Source organism: Bombina bombina, chromosome 1 (assembly GCF_027579735.1).
Source record: "Bombina bombina isolate aBomBom1 chromosome 1, aBomBom1.pri, whole genome shotgun sequence".
NCBI classification, from domain to species: domain Eukaryota; kingdom Metazoa; phylum Chordata; class Amphibia; order Anura; family Bombinatoridae; genus Bombina; species Bombina bombina.
The window spans coordinates 1365669391-1365696155 of NC_069499.1; the positions used below are offsets into that span (position 1 = coordinate 1365669391).

Sequence of the window (26765 nt, forward strand, 5' to 3'; positions counted from 1 at the left end):
TGTTACTTCACAAAAAGCTGGCAGCTGTGCCAGATGTTCAAGCCTTTGTTCAGGCTCTGGTTAGAATCAAGCCTGTTTACAAACCTTTGACTCCTCCTTGGAGTCTCAATTTAGTTCTTTCAGTTCTTCAGGGGGTTCCGTTTGAACCCTTACATTCCGTTGATATTAAGTTATTATCTTGGAAAGTTTTGTTTTTGGTTGCAATTTCTTCTGCTAGAAGAGTTTCAGAATTATCTGCTCTGCAGTGTTCTCCTCCTTATCTGGTGTTCCATGCAGATAAGGTGGTTTTACGTACTAAACCTGGTTTTCTTCCGAAAGTTGTTTCTAACAAAAACATTAACCAGGAGATAGTCGTGCCTTCTTTGTGTCCGAATCCAGTTTCAAAGAAGGAACGTTTGTTGCACAATTTGGATGTTGTTCGTGCTCTAAAATTCTATTTAGATGCTACAAAGGATTTTAGACAAACATCTTCCTTGTTTGTTGTTTATTCTGGTAAAAGGAGAGGTCAAAAAGCAACTTCTACCTCTCTCTCTTTTTGGATTAAAAGCATCATCAGATTGGCTTATGAGACTGCCGGACGGCAGCCTCCTGAAAGAATCACAGCTCATTCCACTAGGGCTGTGGCTTCCACATGGGCCTTCAAGAACGAGGCTTCTGTTGATCAGATATGTAAGGCAGCGACTTGGTCTTCACTGCACACTTTTACTAAATTTTACAAGTTTGATACTTTTGCTTCTTCTGAGGCTATTTTTGGGAGAAAGGTTTTGCAAGCCGTGGTGCCTTCCATCTAGGTGACCTGATTTGCTCCCTCCCTTCATCCGTGTCCTAAAGCTTTGGTATTGGTTCCCACAAGTAAGGATGACGCCGTGGACCGGACACACCTATGTTGGAGAAAACAGAATTTATGTTTACCTGATAAATTACTTTCTCCAACGGTGTGTCCGGTCCACGGCCCGCCCTGGTTTTTTAATCAGGTCTGATAATTTATTTTCTTTAACTACAGTCACCACGGTATCATATGGTTTCTCCTATGCAAATATTCCTCCTTTACGTCGGTCGAATGACTGGGGAAGGCGGAGCCTAGGAGGGATCATGTGACCAGCTTTGCTGGGCTCTTTGCCATTTCCTGTTGGGGAAGAGAATATCCCACAAGTAAGGATGACGCCGTGGACCGGACACACCGTTGGAGAAAGTAATTTATCAGGTAAACATAAATTCTGTTTTAGGTGATAAAAGTATGTCTAGGGATGATTCTCAGTCTGAAGAGAATCAGGTTATGCCATCCAATTCTCCCCAAGTGTCACAACCTTTAACGCCCACTCAAGCGACGCCAAGTACTTCTAGTGCGTCTAATTCTTTTACCCTGCAAGATATGGCTGCAGTTATGTCTACTACCCTTACAGAGGTATTATCTAAACTGCCAGGTTTACAGGGTAAGCTCAGTAGGTCTGGTATTAGAGTAAATGCTGAGCCCTCTGATGCTTTATTGGCCATTTCCGATGTACTCTCACAGTGTTCTGAGTTGGGGGTAGGGGAATTGCTGTCTGAGGGAGAACTTTCAGACTCAGGAAATGTGTTAGCTCAAACAGACTCGGACGTGACGTCCTTTAAATTTAAGCTTGAACACCTCCGCCTGTTACTCAGGGAGGTTTTAGCGACTCTGGATGATTGTGACCCTATTGTAATACCACCAGAGAAATTGTGTAAAATGGATAAATATCTAGAGGTCCCTACTTACACTAATGTTTTTCCAGTCCCTAAAAGGATTTCAGACATTGTTACTAAGGAATGGAATAGACCAGGCATTCCGTTCTCTCCCCCTCCTACTTTTAAGAAAATGTTTCCCATATCTGACACCATTCGGGATTCCTGGCAGACGGTCCCTAAGGTGGAGGGTGATATTTCTACCCTGGCTAAGCGTACAACTATGCCTATTGAGGACAGTTGTGCTTTCAAAGATCCTATGGATAAAAAATTAGAGGGTCTTTTAAAGAAATTGTTTATTCATCAGGGTTTTCTTCTATAGCGTGTATTGTTCCAGTTACTACTGCAGCAGCTTTTTGGTTTGAGGCTCTAGAGGAGTCTCTTAAGGTTGAGACCCCATTAGATGATATTTTGGATAGAATTAAGGCTCTCAAGCTAGCTAATTCTTTTATTACCTTTTCAAATGACTAAATTAGCAGCAAAAAATGCAGGCTTTGCCATTCTAGTGCGTAGAGCGTTATGGCTTAAGTCTTGGTCTGCTGATGTGTCATCAAAATCTAAACTTTTAGCTATTCCTTTTAAAAGTAAGACAATATTCGGGCCTGAACTAAAGGAAATCATTTCCGACATTACTGGAGGTAAAGTTCATGCCCTTCCTCAGGACAAGACTGTTAAAATGAGGGATAAACAAAATAATTTTCGTTCCTTTCAAAACTTTAAAGGTGGACCCTCTACTTCCTCCTCCGCCACAAAGCAGGAGGGGAATTTTGCACAATCCAAGTCAGTCTGGAGACCTAACCAGACCAAGACAGCATAAAGGGGCAGCCCCCGATCCGGGACCCAAGAGGGAGATTTCATCTTTTACGTTTGTCTGTAGACAAGATAAAAAGAGAGGCGTTCTTACGCTGTGTAGAAGACCTATATACCATGGGTGTAATCTGCCCAGTTCCAAAACTAGAACAGGGGCAGGGGTTTTACTCAAATCTGTTCGTGGTTCCCAAAAGAGAGGGAACCATCAGACCGATTTTAGATCTCAAATGCCTAAACTAATTTCTCAGAGTCCCATCGTTCAAGATGGAGACCATGCGAACAATTTTACCAATGATCCAGGAGGGTCAATATATGACCACCGTGGATTTGTAGGATGCGTATCTTCACATTCCTATCCACAAAGATCATCACCAATTTCTCAGGTTCACCTTACTGGACAAACGCTACCAGTTTGTGGCCCTCCCTTTCGGGTTGGCCACAGCTCCCAAAATCTTCACAAAGGTGCTAGAGTCCCTTCTGGCGGTTCTAAGGCCGCGGGGCATAGCAGTGGCGCCCTATCTGGACGATATTTTGATTCAGGCATCAACTTACCATCTAGCCAAATCTCACACGGACATCGTGTTGGCTTTTCTAAGAACTCATGGATGGAAGGTGAACATACAAAAGAGTTCACTAGTTCCACTAACAAGAGTTCCATTCCTAGGAAGTCTGATAGACTCGGTAGACATGACAATTTTTCTGAAGGAGGTCAGAAAGTCAAAGATCCTAACTACTTGCCGAGCACTTCATTCCTTTCATCGGCCATCAGTGGCGCAGTGTATGGAAGTCATTGGGTTAATGGACATCATTACGTTTGCTCGCTTACATCTCAGACCACTGCAGCTGTGCATGCTCAGACAGTGGAATGGGGATTATGCGGATTTCTCTCCTCTGATAAATCTGTATCTAGAGACCAGAGACTCTCTTCTTTGGTGGTTGTCACAGGATCATCTGTCCCAGGGAATGTGCTTCCGCAGGCCAGCATGGGTCATAGTGACGACGGACGCCAGCCTCTTGGGCTGGGGTGCAGTCTGGAATTCCCTGAAGGCTCAGGGTGTTTGGACTCAGGAGGAGTCCCTACTACCAATAAATATTCTGGAACTGAGAGCAATATTCAACGTGCTTCAAGTGTGGCCTCAGTTGGCTTTGGCCAAATTCATAAGATTCCAGTCGGACAATATCACGACCGTAGCATATATCAATCATCAAGGATTCTCTAGCGATGACAGAAGTTTCCAATATAATTTGATGGGCAGAGACTCACTCTTGCCATCTATCAGCAATCTATATCCCAGGAGTAGAGAACTGGGAAGCGGATTTTCGAAGTCGTCAGACATTTCATCCGGAGGTGTTTGCGGCATTGATCCGTCAATGGGGCACACCGGAATTGGATCTGATGGCATCTCGTCAGAATGCCAAACTTCCTTGTTACGGGTCCAGATCAAGGGATCCCCAAGCAGTACTGATAGATGCTCTAGCAGTACCTTGGTCATTCAACCTGGCTTATGTGTTTCCTCCTTTTCCTCTCCTACCTCGTCTGATTGCCAGAATCAAACAGGAGAGGGCTTCGGTAATCCTGATAGCGCCTGCGTAGCCACGCAGGACTTGGTATGCAGATCTAGTGGAAATGTCATCTCTGCCACCGTGGAAACTGCCACTGAGACAGGACCTTCTAATCCAAGGTCCATTCCAACATCCAAATCTAAATTCTCTGCAGCTGACCGCCTGGAGATTGAACGCTTGATTTTATCTAAGTGTGGATTCTCGGAGCCGGTCATTGATACCTTGATTCAGGCTCGCAAGCCTTTCACTAGGAATATTTACCATAAGATATGGTGTAAATATCTTTATTGGTGCGAATCCAAGGGCTACTCATGGTGTAGGGTTAGGATTGTTAGGATTTTGTCCTTTCTCCAAGAAGGATTGGCGAAGGGATTATCAGCTACTTCCTTAAAGGGACAAATTTTACTACACAGACGTCTGGTGGATGTCCCAGACGTTCAGACTTTTTGTCAGGCTTTAGTCAGAATCAAGCCTGTGTTTAAACCTGTTGCTCCGCCATTGAGTTTGAATTTAGTTCTCAATGTTCTTCAAGGGGTTCCGTTTGAACCCATGCATTCCATAGATATTAAGCTTTTATCTTGGAAAGTTTTGTTTTTAGTTTCTATCTCTTCTGCTCGAAGAGTTTCTGAGCTTTCTGCGTTACAATGTGACTCGCCTTATCTTATATTCCATTCTGATAAGGTGGTTTTGAGTACTAAACCTGGATTCCTTCCTAAGGTTGTTTCAAATAAGAATATTAATCAGGAAATTGTTGTTCCTTCTTTGTGTCCTAATCCTTCTTCTAAGAAGGAGCGTCTGTTACATAACTTGGACGTGGTTCGTGCCTTGAAGTTTTACTTACAAGCGACCAAGGATTTCAGTCAAACATCTTCTCTATTTGTTGTCTATTCTGGAAAGGGATCAAAAAGTTACGGCTACCTCTCTTTCTTTTTGGCTGAAAAGCATCATCCGTTTGGCATACGAGACTGCTGGACAGCAGCCTCCTGAAAAAATTACAGCTCATTCTACTAGAGCGGTGGCTTCCACATGGGCTTTTAAAAACGATGCTTCTGTTGAACAGATTTGTAAGGCTGCGACTTGGTCCTCCCTTCATACCTTTTACAAATTTTATACTTTTGCTTCTTCTGAGGCTATTTTTGGAGAAAAGTTCTTCAAGCAGTGGTGCCTCCGTTTAGGTATCTGTCTTGTCCCTCCCGTTCATCCGTGTCCTGTTGCTTTGGTATTGTATCACACAAGTAAGGATGAATCCGTGGACTCGTCGTATCGATTTATTCTACGATACGACGAGTCCACGGCCCTCCCTGTCATTTTAGACAGATTATATTTTTGTTTTCAAACTTCAGTCACCTCTGCACCTTTTTTAGTTTCTCCTTTTTCTTCCTATACCTTCGGTCGAATGACTGGGGGGTGGAGTCAAGGGAGGAGCTATATAGACAGCTCTGCTGTGGTGCTCTTTGCCACTTCCTGTTAGCAGGAGGATAATATCCCACAAGTAAGGATGAATCCGTGGACTCGTCATATCGTAGAAGAAATCAATTTATCAGGTAAGCATAAATTTCTTTTCTCCAACATAGGTGTGTCCGGTCCACAGCGTCATCCTTACTTGTGGGATATTCTCTTCCCCAACAGGAAATGGCAGAGTCCCAGCAAAGCTGGTCACATGATCCCTCCTAGGCTCCGCCTACCCCAGTCATTCTCTTTGCCGTTGCACAGGCAACATCTCCACGGAGATGGTTAAGAGTTTTTTGGTGTTTAAATGTAGTTTTTATTCTTCAATCAAGTGTTTGTTATTTTAAAATAGTGCTGGTATGTACTATTTACTCTGAAACAGAAAAAAGATGAAGATTTCTGTTTGTAAGAGGAAGATGATTTTAGCAAACGTTACTAAAATCGATTGCTGTTTCCACACAGGACTGTTGAGATGAAGTAACTTCAGTTGGGGGAAACAGTTGGCAGACTTTTCTGCTTGAGGTATGACTGGCCACATTTCTAACAAGACTATGTAATGCTGGAAGGCTGTCATTTCCCCTTATGGGGTGCCCGGTAAGCCATTTTCTTAGATTAAGTAAAAGAATAAAGGGCTTCATAAGGGCTTAAAAAACTGGTAGACATTTTTCTGGGCTAAAACGATTACTTTGCTAAGCATATTTTGGAGATTATAACTCTTAATAGTTATTATAATCTTGGGGATTGTTTAGAAAAACGGCAGGCACTGTATTGGACACCTTTTTCAGATGGGGGCCTTTTCTAGTTATAGGCAGAGCCTCATTTTTGCGCCACTAATGCGCAGTTGTTTTTGGAGAGCAAGGCATGCAGATGCATGTGTGAGGAGCTAAGAACCACTGAAAAAGCTTATAGAAGGCGTCATTTGGTATCGTATTCCCCTCTGGGCTTGGTTGGGTCTCAGCAAAGCAGATAGCTGGGACTGTATAGGGGTTAAACGTAAAAATGGCTCCGGTTCCGTTAATTTAAGGGTTAAAGCTTTGAAATTTGGTGTGCAATACTTTTAAGGCTTTAAGACACTGTGGTTAAATTTTGGTGAATTTTGAACAATTCCTTCATACTTTTTCACATATTCAGTAATAAAGTGTGTTCAGTTTGAAATTTAAAGTGACAGTAACGGTTTTATTTTAAAACGTTTTTTGTGCTTTGTTGACAAGTTTAAGCCTGTTTAACATGTCTGTACCATCAGATAAGCTATGTTCTATATGTATGAAAACCAAGGTTTCTCCCCATTTAAATTTATGTGATAATTGTGCCATAGTGTCCAAACAAAGTAGGGACAATGATGCCACAGATAATGATATTGCCCAAGATGATTCCTCTAATGAGGGGAGTAAGCATGATACTACATCATCCCCTTCTGTGTCTACACCAGTTTTGCCCACACAAGAGGCCCCTAGTACATCTAGTGCGCCAATTCTTATTACCATGCAACAATTAACGGCTGTAATGGATAATTCTATAGCAAACATTTTATCCAAAATGCCTACTTATCAGAGAAAGCGCGATTGCTCTGTTTTAAACACTGAAGAGCAAGAGGACGCTGATGATAACTGTTCTGACATACCCTCACACCAATCTGAAGGGACCAGGAGGGAGGTTTTGTCTGAGGGAGAAATTTCAGATTCAGGAAAAATTTCTCAACAAGCTGAACCTGATGTTGTAACATTTAAATTTAAATTAGAACATCTCCGCGCACTGCTTAAGGAGGTATTATCTACTCTGGATGATTGTGACAATTTGGTCATTCCAGAGAAATTATGTAAGATGGACAAGTTCCTAGAGGTTCCGGTGCCCCCCGACGCCTTTCCTATACCCAAGCGGGTGGCGGACATAGTAAATAAGGAGTGGGAAAGGCCCGGCATACCTTTTGTTCCCCCCCCTATATTTAAGAAATTATTTCCTATAGTCGACCCCAGAAAGGACTTATGGCAGACAGTCCCCAAGGTCGAGGGGGCGGTTTCTACTCTAAACAAACGCACTACTATTCCTATTGAAGATAGTTGTGCTTTCAAAGATCCTATGGATAAAAAATTAGAGGGTTTGCTTAAAAAGATGTTTGTTCAGCAAGGTTACCTTCTACAACCAATTTCATGCATTGTTCCTGTCACTACGGCAGCGTGTTTCTGGTTCGAGGAACTAGAAAAGTCGCTCAATAAAGAATCTTCGTATGAGGAGGTTATGGACAGAGTTCAAGCACTTAAATTGGCTAACTCTTTTATTTTAGATGCCGCTTTGCAATTAGCTAGATTAGCGGCGAAAAATTCAGGGTTTGCTATCGTGGCGCGCAGAGCGCTTTGGCTAAAGTCTTGGTCAGCGGATGTGTCTTCCAAGACAAAATTGCTTAACATCCCTTTCAAGGGTAAAACACTGTTTGGGCCTGATTTGAAAGAGATTATTTCAGACATCACCGGGGGAAAGGGCCACGCCCTCCCTCAGGATAGGTCTTTTAAGGCTAAAAATAAGCCTAATTTTCGTCCCTTTCGCAGAAACGGACCAGCCTCTAACTCTACATCCTCTAAGCAAGAGGGTAATACTTCACAACCCAAACCAGCCTGGAGACCGATGCAAGGCTGGAACAAGGGTAAGCAGGCCAAGAAGCCTGCCACTGCTACCAAAACAGCATGAAGGGATGGCCCCCGATCCGGGACCGGATCTGGTGGGGGGCAGACTTTCTCTCTTTGCTCAGGCTTGGGCAAGAGATTTTCAGGATCCTTGGGCACTAGAAATAGTTTCTCAAGGTTATCTCCTGGAATTCAAGGAACTACCCCCAAGGGGAAGTTTCCACAGGTCTCAATTATCTTCAAACCAAATAAAAAGACAGGCATTCTTACATTGTGTAGAAGACCTGTTAAAGATGGGAGTAATTCATCCAGTTCCAATAAGAGAACAAGGGATGGGTTTTTATTCCAACCTGTTCATAGTTCCCAAAAAAGAGGGAACATTCAGACCAATTTTAGATCTCAAGATCCTAAACAAATTTCTCAGGGTTCCATCGTTCAAAATGGAAACCATTCGAACGATCCTTCCCACCATCCAGGAAGGTCAATTTATGACCACGGTGGATTTAAAGGATGCGTACCTACATATTCCTATCCACAAGGAACATCATCAGTTCCTAAGGTTCGCTTTTCTGGACAAGCATTACCAGTTTGTGGCACTTCCATTCGGATTAGCCACCGCTCCAAGGATTTTCACAAAGGTACTAGGGTCCCTTCTAGCGGTTCTAAGACCAAGGGGCATTGCAGTAGTACCTTACTTGGACGACATCCTGATTCAAGCGTCGTCTCTGTCAAAAGCAAAGGCTCATACGGACATCGTCCTAGCCTTTCTCAGATCTCACGGATGGAAGGTGAACAAAGAAAAAAGTTCTTTGTCCCCGTCAACAAGAGTTCCCTTCTTGGGAACAATAATAGATTCCTTAGAAATGAGGATTTTTCTGACAGAGGTCAGAAAATCAAAAATTCTAAGCTCTTGTCAAGTACTTCATTCCGTTCTTCGTCCTTCCATAGCGCAGTGCATGGAAGTAATAGGATTGATGGTTGCAGCAATGGACATAGTTCCTTTTGCACGAATTCATCTAAGACCATTACAACTGTGCATGCTCAGACAGTGGAATGGGGATTATACAGACTTGTCTCCGACGATTCAAGTAGATCAAAGGACCAGAGATTCACTCCGTTGGTGGCTGATCCTGGACAACCTGTCACAGGGAATGAGCTTCCGCAGACCAGAGTGGGTCATTGTCACGACCGACGCCAGTCTGGTGGGCTGGGGCGCGGTCTGGGAACCCCTGAAAGCTCAGGGCCTATGGTCTCGGGAAGAATCTCTTCTCCCGATAAACATTCTGGAACTGAGAGCGATATTCAATGCTCTCAAAGCTTGGCCTCAACTAGCAAAGGCCAAATTCATACGGTTTCAATCAGACAACATGACGACTGTTGCATATATCAATCATCAGGGGGGAACAAGGAGTTCCCTGGCGATGGAAGAAGTGACCAAAATAATTCAATGGGCGGAGGATCACTCCTGCCACTTGTCTGCAATCCACATCCCAGGAGTGGAAAATTGGGAAGCGGATTTTCTGAGTCGTCAGACTTTCCATCCGGGGGAGTGGGAACTCCATCCGGAAATCTTTGCCCAAATAACTCAATTATGGGGCATTCCAGACATGGATCTGATGGCGTCTCGTCAGAACTTCAAGGTTCCTTGCTACGGGTCCAGATACAGGGATCCCAAGGCGACTCTAGTGGATGCACTAGTAGCGCCTTGGACCTTCAACCTAGCTTATGTGTTCCCACCATTTCCTCTCATTCCCAGGTTGGTAGCCAGGATCAATCAGGAGAGGGCTTCGGTAATCTTGATAGCTCCTGCGTGGCCATGCAGGACTTGGTATGCAGACCTGGTGAATATGTCATCGGCTCCACCATGGAAGCTACCTTTGAGACAGGACCTTCTTGTTCAAGGTCCATTCGAACATCCGAATCTGGCTTCCCTCCAACTGACGGCTTGGAGATTGAACGCTTAATTTTATCAAAGCGTGGGTTTTCAGATTCTGTAATAAATACTCTGATTCAGGCTAGAAAGCCTGTAACTAGAAAAATTTACCATAAAATATGGAAAAAATATATCTATTGGTGTGAATCTAAAGGATTCCCTTGGAACAAGATAAAAATTCCTAAGATTCTTTCCTTTCTCCAACATAGGTGTGTCCGGTCCACGGCGTCATCCTTACTTGTGGGATATTCTCTTCCCCAACAGGAAATGGCAAAGAGCCCAGCAAAGCTGGTCACATGATCCCTCCTAGGCTCCGCCTACCCCAGTCATTCTCTTTGCCGTTGCACCGGCAACATCTCCACGGAGATGGTTAAGAGTTTTTTGGTGTTTAAATGTAGTTTTTATCCTTCAATCAAGTGTTTGTTATTTTAAAATAGTGCTGGTATGTACTATTTACTCTGAAACAGAAAAGAGATGAAGATTTCTGTTTGTAAGAGGAAGATGATTTTAGCAAACGTTACTAAGATCGATTGCTGTTTCCACACAGGACTGTTGAGATGAAGTAACTTCAGTTGGGGGAAACAGTTGGCAGACTTTTCTGCTTGAGGTATGACTGGCCACATTTCTAACAAGACTTTGTAATGCTGGAAGGCTGTCATTTCCCCTATGGGGACCGGTAAGCCATTTTCTTAGATTAAGTAAAAGAATAAAGGGCTTTATAAGGGCTTAAAAATCTGGTAGACATTTTTCTGGGCTAAAACGATTACTTTGCTAAGCATATTTGGCAGATTATAACTCTTAATAGTTATTATAATCTTGGGGATTGTTGTTAAAAAAACGGCAGGCACTGTATTGGACACCTTTTTCAGATGGGGGCCTTTTCTAGTCATAGGCAGAGCCTCATTTTCGCGCCACTAATGCGCAGTTGTTTTTGGAAAGCAAGGCATGCAGATGCATGTGTGAGGAGCTAGAACCACTGAAAAAGCTTATAGAAGGCGTCATTTGGTATTGTATTCCCCTCTGGGCTTGGTTGGGTCTCAGCAAAGCAGATACCTGGGACTGTATAGTGGTTAAATGTAAAAACGGCTCCGGTTCCGTTATTTTAAGGGTTAAAGCTTTCAAATTTGGTGTGCAATACTTTTAAGGCTTTATGACACTGTGGTGAAATTTTGGTGAATTTTGAACAATTCCTTCATGCTTTTTCACATATTCAGTAATAAAGTGTGTTCTGTTTAAAATTTAAAGTGACAGTAACGGTTTTATTTTAAAACGTTTTTTGTGCTTTGTTGACTAGTTTAAGCCTGTTTAACATGTCTGAACCATCAGATAAGCGATGTTCTATATGTATGAAAGCCAAGGTTTCTCCCCATTTAAATATATGTGATGATTGTGACATAGTGTCCAAACAAAGTAGGGACAATGATGCCACAGATAATGATATTGCCCAAGATGATTCCTCAAATGAGGGGAGTAAGCATGGTACTGCATCATCCCCTTCTGTGTCTACACCAGTTTTGCCCACACAAGAGGCCCCTAGTACATCTAGTGCGCCAATACTTATTACCATGCAACAATTAACGGCTGTTATGGATAATTCTATTGCAAACATTTTATCTAAAATGCCTACTTATCAGAGAAAGCGCGATTGCTCTGTTTTAAACACTGAAGAGCAAGAGGACGCTGATGATAACTGTTCTGACATACCCTCACACCAATCTGAAGGGGCCAGGAGGGAGGTTTTGTCTGAGGGAGAAATTTCAGATTCAGGAAAAATTTCTCAACAAGCTGAACCTGATGTTGTAACATTTAAATTTAAATTAGAACATCTCCGCGCACTGCTTAAGGAGGTATTATCTACTCTGGATGATTGGGACAATTTGGTCATTCCAGAGAAATTATGTAAGATGGACAAGTTCCTAGAGGTTCCGGTGCCCCCCGATGCTTTTCCTATACCCAAGCGGGTGGCGGACATAGTAAATAAGGAGTGGGAAAGGCCCAGCATACCTTTTGTTCCTCCCCCTATATTTAAGAAATTATTTCCTATAGTCGACCCCAGAAAGGACTTATGGCAGACAGTCCCCAAGGTCGAGGGGGCGGTCTCTACTCTAAACAAACGCACTACTATTCCCATAGAAGATAGTTGTGCTTTCAAAGATCCTATGGATAAAAATTAGAGGGTTTGCTTAAAAAGATGTTTGTTCAGCAAGGTTACCTTCTACAACCAATTTCATGCATTGTTCCTGTCACTACGGCAGCGTGTTTCTGGTTCGAAGAACTAGAAAAGTCGCTCAATAAAGAATCTTCGTATGAGGAGGTTATGGACAGAGTTCAAGCACTTAAATTGGCTAACTCTTTTATTTTAGATGCCGCTTTGCAATTAGCTAGATTAGCGGCGAAAAATTCAGGGTTTGCTATCGTGGCGCGCAGAGCGCTTTGGCTAAAGTCTTGGTCAGCGGATGTGTCTTCCAAGACAAAATTGCTTAACATCCCTTTCAAGGGTAAAACACTGTTTGGTCCTGATTTGAAAGAGATTATTTCAGACATCACCGGGGGAAAGGGCCACGCCCTTCCTCAGGATAGGTCTTTTAAGGCTAAAAATAAGCCTAATTTTCGTCCCTTTCGCAGAAACGGACCAGCCTCTAATTCTACATCCTCTAAGCAAGAGGGTAATACTTCTCAACCCAAACCAGCCTGGAGACCGATGCAAGGCTGGAACAAGGGTAAGCAGGCCAAGAAGCCTGCCACTGCTACCAAAACAGCATGATGGGTTGGCCCCCGATCCGGGACCGGATCTGGTGGGGGGCAGACTTTCTCTCTTTGCTCAGGCTTGGGCAAGAGATGTTCAGGATCCTTGGGCACTAGAAATAGTTTCTCAGGGTTATCTCCTGGAATTCAAGGAACTACCCCCAAGGGGAAGGTTCCACAGGTCTCAATTATCTTCAAACCAAATAAAAAGATAGGCATTCTTACATTGTGTAGAAGACCTGTTAAAGATGGGAGTAATTCATCCAGTTCCAATAGGAGAACAAGGGATGGGGTTTTACTCCAACCTGTTCATAGTTCCCAAAAAAGAGGGAACATTCAGACCAATTTTAGATCTCAAGATCCTAAACAAATTCCTCAGGGTTCCATCGTTCAAAATGGAAACCATTCGAACGATCCTTCCTACCATCCAGGAAGGTCAATTTATGACCACGGTGGATTTAAAGGATGCGTACCTACATATTCCTATCCACAAGGAACATCATCAGTTCCTAAGGTTCGCTTTTCTGGACAAGCATTACCAGTTTGTGGCACTTCCATTCGGATTAGCCACTGCTCCGAGAATTTTCACAAAGGTACTAGGGTCCCTTCTAGCGGTTCTAAGACCAAGGGGCATTGCAGTAGTACCGTACTTGGACGACATCCTGATTCAAGCGTCGTCTCTGTCAAAAGCAAAGGCTCATACGGACATCGTCCTAGCCTTTCTCAGATCTCACGGATGGAAAGTGAACATAGAAAAAAGTTCTCTGTCCCCGTCAACAAGAGTTCCCTTCTTGGGAACAATAATAGATTCCTTAGAAATGAGGATTTTTCTGACAGAGGTCAGAAAATCAAAACTTCTAAGCTCTTGTCAAGTACTTCATTCTGTTCTTCGTCCTTCCATAGCGCAGTGCATGGAAGTAATAGGATTGATGGTTGCAGCAATGGACATAGTTCCTTTTGCACGAATTCATCTAAGACCATTACAACTGTGCATGCTCAGACAGTGGAATGGGGATTATACAGACTTGTCTCCGACGATTCAAGTAGATCAAAGGACCAGAGATTCACTCCGTTGGTGGCTGATCCTGGACAACCTGTCACAGGGAATGAGCTTCCGCAGACCAGAGTGGGTCATTGTCACGACCGACGCCAGTCTGGTGGGCTGGGGCGCGGTCTGGGAACCCCTGAAAGCTCAGGGTCTATGGTCTCGGGAAGAATCTCTTCTCCCGATAAACATTCTGGAACTGAGAGCGATATTCAATGCTCTCAAAGCTTGGCCTCATCTAGCAAAGGCCAAATTCATAAGGTTTCAATCAGACAACATGACGACTGTTGCATATATCAACCATCAGGGGGGAACAAGGAGTTCCCTGGCGATGGAGGAAGTGACCAAGATAATTCAATGGGCGGAGGATCACTCCTGCCACTTGTCTGCAATCCACATCCCAGGAGTGGAAAATTGGGAAGCGGATTTTCTGAGTCGTCAGACATTCCATCCGGGGGAGTGGGAACTCCATCCGGAAATCTTTGCCCAAATAACTCAATTATGGGGCATTCCAGACATGGATCTGATGGCCTCTCGTCAGAACTTCAAGGTTCCTTGTTACGGGTCCAGATCCAGGGATCCCAAGGCGACTCTAGTAGATGCACTAGTAGCACCTTGGACCTTCAACCTAGCTTATGTATTCCCACCGTTTCCTCTCATTCCCAGGCTGGTAGCCAGGATCAATCAGGAGAGGGCTTCGGTGATCTTGATAGCTCCTGCGTGGCCACGCAGGACTTGGTATGCAGACCTGGTGAATACGTCATCGGCTCCACCATGGAAGCTACCTTTGAGACAGGACCTTCTTGTTCAAGGTCCATTCGAACATCCGAATCTGGTTTCCCTCCAACTGACGGCTTGGAGATTGAACGCTTGATTTTATCAAAGCGTGGGTTTTCAGATTCTGTAATAGATACTCTGATTCAGGCTAGAAAGCCTGTAACTAGAAAAATTTACCATAAAATATGGAAAAAATATATCTGTTGGTGTGAATCTAAAGGATTCCCATGGAACAAGATAAAAATTCCTAAGATTCTATCCTTTCTACAAGAAGGTTTGGAGAAAGGATTATCTGCAAGTTCTCTGAAGGGACAGATCTCTGCTTTATCTGTTTTACTTCACAAAAGGCTGGCAGCTGTGCCAGACGTTCAAGCGTTTGTTCAGGCTCTGGTTAGAATCAAGCCTGTTTACAGACCTTTGACTCCTCCCTGGAGTCTTAATCTAGTTCTTTCAGTTCTTCAAGGGGTTCCGTTTGAACCCTTACATTCCGTAGATATTAAGTTATTATCTTGGAAAGTTTTGTTTTTGGTTGCAATTTCTTCTGCTAGAAGAGTTTCAGAGTTATCTGCTCTGCAGTGTTCTCCGCCCTATCTGGTGTTCCATGCAGATAAGGTGGTTTTGCGTACTAAGCCTGGTTTTCTTCCGAAAGTTGTTTCCAACAAAAATATTAACCAGGAGATAGTTGTACCTTCTTTGTGTCCGAATCCAGTTTCAAAGAAGGAACGTTTGTTACACAATTTGGACGTAGTCCGTGCTCTAAAATTCTATTTAGAGGCCACTAAAGATTTCAGACAAACATCTTCTTTGTTTGTTGTTTATTCTGGTAAAAGGAGAGGTCAAAAAGCAACTTCTACCTCTCTTTCTTTTTGGCTTAAAAGCATTATCCGATTGGCTTATGAGACTGCCGGACGGCAGCCTCCTGAAAGAATCACAACTCATTCCACTAGGACTGTGGCTTCCACATGGGCCTTCAAGAACGAGGCTTCTGTTGACCAGATATGTAAGGCAGCGACTTGGTCTTCACTGCACACTTTTGCCAAATTTTACAAATTTGATACTTTTGCTTCTTCGGAGGCTATTTTTGGGGGAGAGGTTTTGCAAGCCGTGGTGCCTTCCATTTAGGTGACCTGATTTGCTCCCTCCCTTCATCCGTGTCCTAAAGCTTTGGTATTGGTTCCCACAAGTAAGGATGACGCCGTGGACCGGACACACCTATGTTGGAGAAAACAGAATTTATGCTTACCTGATAAATTACTTTCTCCAACGGTGTGTCCGGTCCACGGCCCGCCCTGGTTTTTTTGATCAGGTCTGATGAATTATTTTTTCTAACTACAGTCACCACGGTATCATATGGTTTCTCCTATGCATATTTCCTCCTGTACGTCGGTCGAATGACTGGGGTAGGCGGAGCCTAGGAGGGATCATGTGACCAGCTTTGCTGGGCTCTTTGCCATTTCCTGTTGGGGAAGAGAATATCCCACAAGTAAGGATGACGCCGTGGACCGGACACACCGTTGGAGAAAGTAATTTATCAGGTAAGCATAAATTCTGTTTTTTTCCTGGAATTCTTTTAGAATTCCTAGGTTTTTGCCGTGTTTTCGGGATGGTTTGGATAAGCTTATATCCGCTAGTTCCTCGAAGGGTCAGATTTCTGCTATTTCTGTTTTATTCCATTGTAGATTGCAATTCTTCCTTTTTGGTTTCTGAACTTTGCAGGCTCCTCTTTTCTCCAACATAGGTGTGTCCGGTCCACGGCGTCATCCTTACTTGTGGGATATTCTCTTCCCCAACAGGAAATGGCAAAGAGCCCAGCAAAGCTGGTCACATGATCCCTCCTAGGCTCCGCCTACCCCAGTCATTCTCTTTGCCGTTGTACAGGCAACATCTCCACGGAGATGGCTTAGAGTTTTTTAGTGTTTAACTGTAGTTTTTCATTATTCAATCAAGAGTTTGTTATTTTCAAATAGTGCTGGTACGTACTATTTACTCAGAAACAGAAAAGAGATGAAGAATTCTGTTTGTATGAGGAAAATGATTTTAGCAACCGTAACTAAAATCCATGGCTGTTCCACACAGGACTGTTGAGAGCATTAACTTCAGTTGGGGGAACAGTTTGCAGTCCTTTGCTGCTTGAGGTATGACACATTCTAACAAGACGATGTAATGCTGGAAGCTGTCATTTTCCCTATGGGATCCGGTAAGCCATGTTTATTACGATTGTAAATAAGGGCTTCACAAGGGCTTATTTAGACTGTAGACATTTTTTGGGCTAAATCGATTGATATTAACACTTATTTAGCCTTGAGGAATCATTTATTCTGGGTATTTTGATATAATAATATCGGCAGGCACTGTTTTAGACACCTTATTCTTTAGGGGCTTTCCCAAAGCATAGGCAGAGTCTCATTTTCGCGCCGGTGTTGCGCACTTGTTTTTGAGAGGCATGGCATGCAGTCGCATGTGAGAGGAGCTCTGATACTTATAAAAGACTTCTGAAGGCATCATTTGGTATCGTATTCCCCTTGGGTTTGGTTGGGTCTCAGCAAAGCAGATACCAGGGACTGTAAAGGGGTTAAAGCTTAAAACGGCTCCGGTTCCGTTATTTTAAGGGTTAAAGCTTCCAAAATTGGTGTGCAATATTTTCAAGGCTTTAAGACACTGTGGTGAAAGTTTGGTGAATTTTGAACAATTCCTTCATGTTTTTTCGCAATTGCAGTAATAAAGTGTGTTCAGTTTAAAATTTAAAGTGACAGTAACGGTTTTATTTCAAAACGTTTTTTGTACTTTCTTATCAAGTTTATGCCTGTTTAACATGTCTGAACTACCAGATAGACTGTGTTCTGAATGTGGGGAAGCCAGAATTCCTATTCATTTAAATAAATGTGATTTATGTGATAATGACAATGATGCCCAAGATGATTCCTCAAGTGAGGGGAGTAAGCATGGTACTGCATCATTCCCTCCTTCGTCTACACGAGTCTTGCCCACTCAGGAGGCCCCTAGTACATCTAGCGCGCCAATACTCCTTACTATGCAACAATTAACGGCTGTAATGGATAATTCTGTCAAAAACATTTTAGCCAAAATGAACCCTTGTCAGCGTAAGCGTGGATGCTCTGTTTTAGTTACTGAAGAGCATGACGACGCTGATATTAATATCTCTGAAGGGCCCCTAACCCAATCTGAGGGAGCCAGGGAGGTTTTGTCTGAGGGAGAAATTACTGATTTAGGGAACATTTCTCAGCAGGCTGAATCTGATGTGATTACTTTTAAATTTAAATTGGAACATCTCCGCATTTTGCTTAAGGAGGTATTATCCACTCTGGATGATTGTGAAAATTTGGTCATCCCAGAGAAACTATGTAAAATGGACAAGTTCCTAGAGGTGCCGGGGCTCCCAGAAGCTTTTCCTATACCCAAGCGGGTGGCGGACATTGTTAATAAAGAATGGGAAAGGCCCGGTATTCCTTTCGTCCCTCCCCCCATATTTAAAAAATTGTTTCCTATGGTCGACCCCAGAAAGGACTTATGGCAGTCAGTCCCCAAGGTCGAGGGAGCGGTTTCTACTTTAAACAAACGCACCACTATTCCCATAGAGGATAGTTGTGCTTTCAAAGATCCTATGGATAAAAAATTAGAAGGTTTGCTTAAAAAGATGTTTGTTCAGCAGGGTTACCTTCTACAACCCATTTCATGCATTGTCCCTGTCACTACAGCCGCATATTTCTGGTTTGATGAACTGATTAAGGTGCTCGATAGTGACTCTCCTCCTTATGAGGAGATTATGGACAGAGTCAATGCTCTCAAATTGGCTAATTCTTTCACTCTAGACGCCTCTTTGCAATTGGCTAAGTTAGCGGCTAAGAATTCTGGGTTTGCTATTGTGGCGCGCAGAGCGCTTTGGTTGAAATCTTGGTCGGCTGATGCGTCTTCCAAGAACAAGCTACTAAACATTCCTTTCAAGGGGAAAACGCTGTTTGGTCCTGACTTGAAAGAGATTATCTCTGATATCACTGGGGGTAAGGGCCATGCCCTTCCTCAGGATCGGCCTTTCAAGGCAAAAAATAGACCTAATTTTCGTCCCTTTCGTAAAAACGGACCAGCCCAAGGTGCTACGTCCTCTAAGCAAGAGGGTAATACTTCTTAGGCCAAGCCAGCTTGGAGACCAATGCAAGGCTGGAACAAGGGAAAGCAGGCAAAGAAACCTGCCACTGCTACCAAGACAGCATGAAATATCGGCCCCCGATCCGGGACCGGATCTGGTGGGGGGCAGACTCTCTCTCTTCGCTCAGGCTTGGGCAAGAGATGTTCTGGATCCTTGGGCGCTAGAAATAGTCTCCCAGGGTTATCTTCTGGAATTCAAGGGACTTCCCCCAAGGGGAAGGTTCCACAGGTCTCAGTTGTCTTCAGACCACATAAAAAGACAGGCGTTCTTACATTGTGTAGAAGACCTGTTAAAAATGGGAGTGATTCATCCTGTTCCATTGAGAGAACAAGGGATGGGGTTCTACTCCAATCTGTTCATAGTTCCCAAAAAAGAGGGAACGTTCAGACCAATCCTAGATCTCAAGATCTTAAACAAATTTCTCAAGGTCCCATCTTTCAAGATGGAAACCATTCGAACTATCCTTCCTTCCATCCAGGAAGGTCAATTCATGACCACGGTGGATTTAAAGGATGCGTATCTACATATTCCTATCCACAAGGAACATCATCGGTTCCTAAGGTTTGCATTCCTGGACAAACATTACCAGTTCGTGGCGCTTCCTTTCGGATTAGCCACTGCTCCAAGGATTTTCACAAAGGTACTAGGGTCCCTTCTAGCTGTGCTAAGACCAAGGGGCATTGCAGTAGTACCTTACCTGGACGACATTCTGATTCAAGCGTCGTCCCTCCCTCGAGCAAAGGCTCACACGGACATCGTCCTGGCCTTTCTCAGATCGCACGGCTGGAAAGTGAACGTGGAAAAGAGTTCTCTATCCCCGTCAACAAGGGTTCCCTTCTTGGGAACAATTATAGACTCCTCAGAAATGAGGATTTTTCTAACAGAGGCCAGAAAGACAAAGCTTCTGGACTCTTGTCGAATACTTCATTCCGTTCCTCTTCCTTCCGTAGCTCAGTGCATGGAAGTGATCGGGTTGATGGTAGCGGCAATGGACATAGTTCCTTTTGCGCGCATTCATCTAAGACCATTACAACTGTGCATGCTCAGTCAGTGGAATGGGGACTATACAGACTTGTCTCCAAAGATACAAGTAAATCAGAGGACCAGAGACTCACTCCGTTGGTGGCTGTCCCTGGACAACCTGTCACGAGGGATGACATTCCACAGACCAGAGTGGGTCATTGTCACGACCGACGCCAGTCTGATGGGCTGGGGCGCGGTCTGGGGATCCCTGAAAGCTCAGGGTCTTTGGTCTCGGGAAGAATCTCTTCTACCGATAAATATTCTGGAACTGAGAGCGATATTCAATGCTCTCAAGGCTTGGCCTCAGCTAGCGAGGACCAAGTTCATACGGTTTCAATCAGACAACATGACGACTGTTGCGTACATCAACCATCAGGGGGGAACAAGGAGTTCCCTAGCGATGGAAGAAGTGACCAAGATTATTCTATGGGCGGAGTCTCACTCCTGCCACCTGTCTGCTATCCACATCCCGGGAGTGGAAAATTGGGAAGCGGATTTTCTGAGTCGTCAGACATTGCATCCGGGGGAGTGGGAACTCCATCCGGAAATCTTTGCCCAAGTCACTCAACTTTGGGGCATTCCAGACATGGATCTGATGGCCTCTCGTCAGAACTTCAAAGTTCCTTGCTACGGGTCCAGATCCAGGGATCCCAAGGCGGCTCTAGTGGATGCACTAGTAGCACCTTGGACCTTCAAACTAGCTTATGTGTTCCCGCCGTTTCCTCTCATCCCCAGGCTGGTAGCCAGGATCAATCAGGAGAGGGCGTCGGTGATCTTGATAGCTCCTGCGTGGCCACGCAGGACTTGGTATGCAGATCTGGTGAATATGTCATCGGCTCCACCTTGGAAGCTACCTTTGAGACGAGACCTTCTTGTTCAGGGTCCGTTCGAACATCCGAATCTGGTTTCACTCCAGCTGACTGCTTGGAGATTGAACGCTTGATTTTATCGAAGCGAGGTTTCTCAGATTCTGTTATCGATACTCTTGTTCAGGCCAGAAAGCCTGTAACTAGAAAGATTTACCACAAAATTTGGAAAAAATATATCTGTTGGTGTGAATCTAAAGGATTCCCTTGGGACAAGGTTAAGATTCCTAGGATTCTATCCTTCCTTCAAGAAGGATTGGAAAAAGGATTATCGGCAAGTTCCCTGAAGGGACAGATTTCTGCCTTGTCGGTGTTACTTCACAAAAAACTGGCAGCTGTGCCAGATGTTCAAGCCTTTGTTCAGGCTCTGGTTAGAATCAAGCCTGTTTACAAACCTTTGACTCCTCCTTGGAGTCTCAATTTAGTTCTTTCAGTTCTTCAGGGGGTTCCGTTTGAACCCTTACATTCCGTTGATATTAAGTTATTATCTTGGAAAGTTTTGTTTTTAGTTGCAATTTCTTCTGCTAGAAGAGTTTCAGAATTATCTGCTCTGCAGTGTTCTCCTCCTTATCTGGTGTTCCATGCAGATAAGGTGGTTTTACGTACTAAACCTGGTTTTCTTCCAAAAGTTGTTTCTAACAAAAACATTAACCAGGAGATTATCGTACCTTCTCTGTGTCCGAAACCAGTTTCAAAGAAGGAACGCTTGTTGCACAATTTGGATGTTGTTCGCGCTCTAAAATTCTATTTAGATGCTACAAAGGATTTTAGACAAACATCTTCCCTGTTTGTTGTTTATTCAGGTAAAAGGAGAGGTCAAAAAGCAACTTCTACCTCTCTCTCTTTTTGGATTAAAAGCATCATCAGATTGGCTTACGAGACTGCCGGACGGCAGCCTCCCGAAAGAATCACGGCTCATTCCACTAGGGCTGTGGCTTCCACATGGGCCTTCAAGAACGAGGCTTCTGTTGATCAGATATGTAGGGCAGCGACTTGGTCTTCACTGCACACTTTTACCAAATTTTACAAGTTTGATACTTTTGCTTCTTCTGAGGCTATTTTTGGGAGAAAGGTTTTGCAAGCCGTGGTGCCTTCCATTTAGGTGACCTGATTTGCTCCCTCCCTTCATCCGTGTCCTAAAGCTTTGGTATTGGTTCCCACAAGTAAGGATGACGCCGTGGACCGGACACACCTATGTTGGAGAAAACAGAATTTATGTTTACCTGATAAATTTCTTTCTCCAACGGTGTGTCCGGTCCACGGCCCGCCCTGGTTTTTTAATCAGGTCTGATAATTTATTTTCTTTAACTACAGTCACCACGGTACCATATGGTTTCTCCTATGCTATTATTCCTCCTTAACGTCGGTCGAATGACTGGGGTAGGCGGAGCCTAGGAGGGATCATGTGACCAGCTTTGCTGGGCTCTTTGCCATTTCCTGTTGGGGAAGAGAATATCCCACAAGTAAGGATGACGCCGTGGACCGGACACACCGTTGGAGAAAGAAATTTATCAGGTAAACATAAATTCTGTTTTTCAGCTTTTATTAATCTTTTGTCTTAGTAGGTTTTGTTCTTTTTGACAATGGCATCTACCAGGAGGTTTTCTGAATTGTTTTCTCTTTTTTGTTAACTTCCTTATCTTATTTTCCATTTAGATAAGAGCAGTGTTGATATATTAATCAGGAGTTTTCTTTTTCTCTTTATTCTTGGAGTTCTATAGAGTGGCATCTCCATAATTTTGATGTTGTTTGAACCTTGAAGTGTTATCTAAAGGCTACTAGAGATTTTAACAGTTAACTAAATGGTTTGTTCTTTTTTTTTTTTTTTTGGTTCTTGAAGAGGGCAGAAAGCTATGGCTTTGACTTCTTGGTGGAAGTTGTATATGGACAGCTTTCTAGGGGATGGGTTAGTCTCTTCCTAAACAGTTTACTGCCTATTCTACCAGATCAGTTTCTTCTTCTTGGGCTTTTCAGAATGGGGTTTCTGTTCATAAGTTTGGAAAGGTTTGAAGCAGCCTTTGGTGGGAAAGTCCTTAAGGCAGTAGTTTCTGTTTAATTATATATTTTAAAATATTGTGAAAAAAGATTTAATTTGTTCTTTATGTTCTGCCCTCATTCGTGGACGTCACTGCTTGAGTATTGGTTTCTCAGGTGTAATGGATTGTGGACTCTCACGACCTATATGAATGAAAACAATTTATGCTTACCTTGTAAATTCATTTCTATCATGATGGTGAGAGTCCACGAGACCCTACACTGTTTTTTTTCTTGTGCTAATTTTGCATTTTCCTCACCTTTTTTTAACCATTGCTCGTCTTCTTTTTTTTCTCTTTTCTTACCTCTTTTTTGCTTTGCTTTACGTCAGAATAGTTACCATAGAGGTGGGAGGAGTTTTATTGGGGATTTTGGAGTTTTGGATGCTGTCTCCTCCTAGTGGTCAGAAAAGGTAATTCCCAGGAGTAATGGATCGTGGACTCTCTCATCCCAATGAAATAAATTTATCAGGTAACAAAAATGTAAATATCCAGTGCAGCTAGGAGTTTACACCTATTATGTCCTCTAGATGGCATCCTAGCAATATCATTTTTTTCACCTTCAAATCTGTTGTGTTTGTCGTACAAATTGTGGCAATGTATGGCCATAAGAGTTTTTGTTGATTTTTTTTTCTATTCTTAATTGAAGCTTAAAGGGACTGTCAAGCCCAAAAAAACTTTCATTTTTCAAATAGGGCATGTAATTTTAAACAACTTTCCAATTTACTTTTATCAACAATTTTGCTTTGTTCTCTTGGTATTCTAGTTGAAAGCAAACCTAGGAAGGCACATATGATAATGTCTAAGCCCTTGAAGACTGCCTCTATTTTATTTACTTTTCACAGCAGGGGAGAGCAAGCTCATGTAGGCCATATAGATAGCATTGTGATCACGCCCGTGGCTAGTGGCAGACACTGCACTAATTGGCTTAAATGCAAGTCAATAAATAATAACTAAAAGTCATGTGATTAGGGGAGGTCAGAAGATGCTTAGATACAAGTTAGTCACGGAAGTAAAAAGTATATTAATATAAAAGTGTTGGTTTGGCAAAACTGGTGAATGGGTATTAAAGGGATTATCTATCTTTTTAAAACAACAAAAATTCTGGTGTTGACTGTCCCTTTAACTGCTATTGTAAAACATATTTTCTATACAGAGTTACAGTTCTTTCAGTTCACCATATAACAGCTCTCCTGCTTATAAAAGTTATTTTATTTCTATTTTTACTGATGTCATTACACCATATACTACATTTTGGATGGGGAAAAAAAAGAAATGACAGTTATCAAAAAATTCTTCCTTCCTGTCTTATCTATAATAAACATAACCATTTTGTTTCCTTGTATTAAAAAAAAAATCCACCCTGTAATGTAGAGTTTGATTAAAATGATAATATAAGTAGATAAATAGGGGAGATATGTATATTTTGTTTTATTTCTTCCTTATTACTCGCTTTTGTCCAGGGTTCTGCAGTTGAAGATGGAGAAGGAAGAGTTTGAAGATGAGCTGAGAGAGATGAGGGATAGGTTTTCACTCATGCAGTCCGAGCTAAATCAAGTGAAGAGAGGATCAGTGGATGCTGGAGAAGCAGATGCTATTAAAAAGGTGCTTAACTGGAGAATTCACAGTCCTAACAGTATACATAACATTACTTTTGGTTCAGTATTCATATATATGTAGCTAAACACAAACATGCGCATATAGGTGATGTATTATTGTGGAGGATAATAACCGTTGATAAAGTTTAAACTCAGGGAGACTATTTGTGCTATTTTATACTTCTTTTTAAAAGAAGTTTAAAACACAATTTTTTTTCTTTCATGATTTAGAACAAACAAGCAATTTTAAACAACTTTCTAATTTACTTCTATTATATAATTTGTTTCATTCTCTTGATATCCTTTGCTGAAAAGCATATCTCAGTAGCTGCTGATTGGTGGCTACACATAGATGCCTCAAGTGATTGGCTAATCTGTGTGCATTGCTATTTCTTTCCTATGGCATGGAGAGTCCACGAAGAATTCTAATTACTAGTGGGATATTCACTCCTGGCCAGCAGGAGGAGGCAAAGAGCACCCCAGCAGAGCTGTTAAGTATCACTTCCCTTACCCATAACCCCCAATCATTCTCTTTGCCTCTATGACGGGAGAATGTGCGAAGATGGCGGCTGAAGATTTTAATCCTTTAATGGCTACTTTTCCCTGTAAGCAAGGATTGGGGTCAAGCTGTGTCCATGTCAATCTCTTCAGTAAGAGTAATGGTGGCTTTTTAGCAGTTAGAAGGCGACAAGGTAGTCTTTGCTTTATTTCTAACACCATTGCTACCCCTCAGTAGAAAACCAGAGCTGGTTACTCTGTTTTTCTTTTCTTCTGTTATGTGTGATCAGTCCACGGGTCATCATTACTTCTGGGATATAACTCCTCCCCAACAGGAAATGCAAGAGGATTCACCCAGCAGAGCTGCATATAGCTCCTCCCCTCTACGTCAGTCCCAGTCATTCTCTTGCACCCAACGACTAGATAGGATGTGTGAGAGGACTATGGTGATTATACTTAGTTTTTATGACTTCAATCAAAAGTTTGTTATTTTAAAATAGCACCGGAGCGTGTTATTACTTCTCTGGCAGAGTTTGAGGAAGAATCTGTCAGAGTTTTTTACTATGATTTTAACCGGAGTAGTTAAGATCATATTGCTGTTCTCGGCCATCTGAGGGAGGTAAAGGCTTCAGATCAGGGGACAGCGGGCAGAGGAATCTGCATTGAGGTATGTAGCAGTTTTTATTTTCTGAATGGAATTGATGAGAAAATCCTGCCATACCGTTAAAATGACATGTATGTATACACTTCAGTATTCTGGGGATGGTATTTCACCGGAACTACTCTGTTAAAGGTCACTAATCCTTTTTAATAACTATTTATCATGTTAAACGTTTTTGCTGGAATGTAGAATCGTTTACATTGCTGAGGTACTGTGTGAATAAATATTTGGGCATTATTTTCCACTTGGCAGTTTTTTTGCTTTATTTGTGACAGTTTCGTTTCTCTTCACTGCTGTGTGGGAGAGGGAGGGGCCGTTTTGGCGCTCTTTGCTACGCATCAAAAAATACCAGTCAGTTACTTTTATTTTTCCTGCATGATCCGGTTCATCTCTGATAGATCTCAGGGGTCTTCAAACTTCTTTGAAGGGAGGTAAATTCTCTCAGCAGAGCTGTGAGAATTCTTATAGTGACTGTGAATAAAAACGTTGCTTTGTATTTTTTATGTCAAATTTAATTATTGTTATTTTACTAATGGGAACAAACCTTTGCTAAAAGTTTTGTTGTTTTAAAGTTTGATGCTATAACTGTTTTTCAGTTCACTATTTCAACTGTCATTTAATCGTTAGTACCTCTTTGAGGCACAGTACGTTTTTTGCTAAAAAAGATTATAACCAAGTTGTAAGTTTTTTGCTAGTGTGTTAAACATGTCTGACTCAGAGGAAGATATCTGTGTCATTTGTTCCAATGCCAAGGTGGAGCCCAATAGAAATTTATGTACTAACTGTATTGATGCTACTTTAAATAAAAGTCAATCTGTACAATGTGAACAAATTTCACCAAACAGCGAGGGGAGAGTTATGCCGACTAACTCGCCTCACGCGGCAGTACCTGCATCTCCCGCCCGGGAGGTGCGTGATATTTTGGCGCCTAGTACATCTGGGCGGCCATTACAGATAACATTACAAGATATGGCTACTGTTATGACTGAAGTTTTGTCTAAATTACCAGAACTAAGAGGCAAGCGTGATCACTCTGGGGTGAGAACAGAGTGCGCTGACAATGCTAGGGCCATGTCTGATACTGCGTCACAGCTCGCAGAGCATGAGGACGGAGAGCTTCATTCTGTGGGTGACGGTTCTGATCCAAACAGATTGGACTCAGATATTTCAAATTTTAAATTTAAATTGGAGAACCTCCGTGTATTACTAGGGGAGGTCTTAGCAGCTCTCAACGATTGTAACACCGTTGCAATACCAGAGAAACTGTGTAGGTTGGA

General features: G+C 42.7%; 1 protein-coding gene across 2 annotated transcripts in view; it reads left to right on the forward strand.

Annotated features, from left to right (window-relative positions):
* CGN (cingulin) overlaps window positions 1-26765 on the forward strand; it is a 380943-nt gene that overhangs the window by 188802 nt on the left and 165376 nt on the right. For both annotated transcript variants that reach the window (XM_053704018.1, XM_053704029.1), the window contains one exon: window positions 24195-24336. In XM_053704018.1, coding sequence (XP_053559993.1) covers window positions 24195-24336 — 142 coding nt within the window. The remainder of the gene's footprint in view (window positions 1-24194; window positions 24337-26765) is intronic.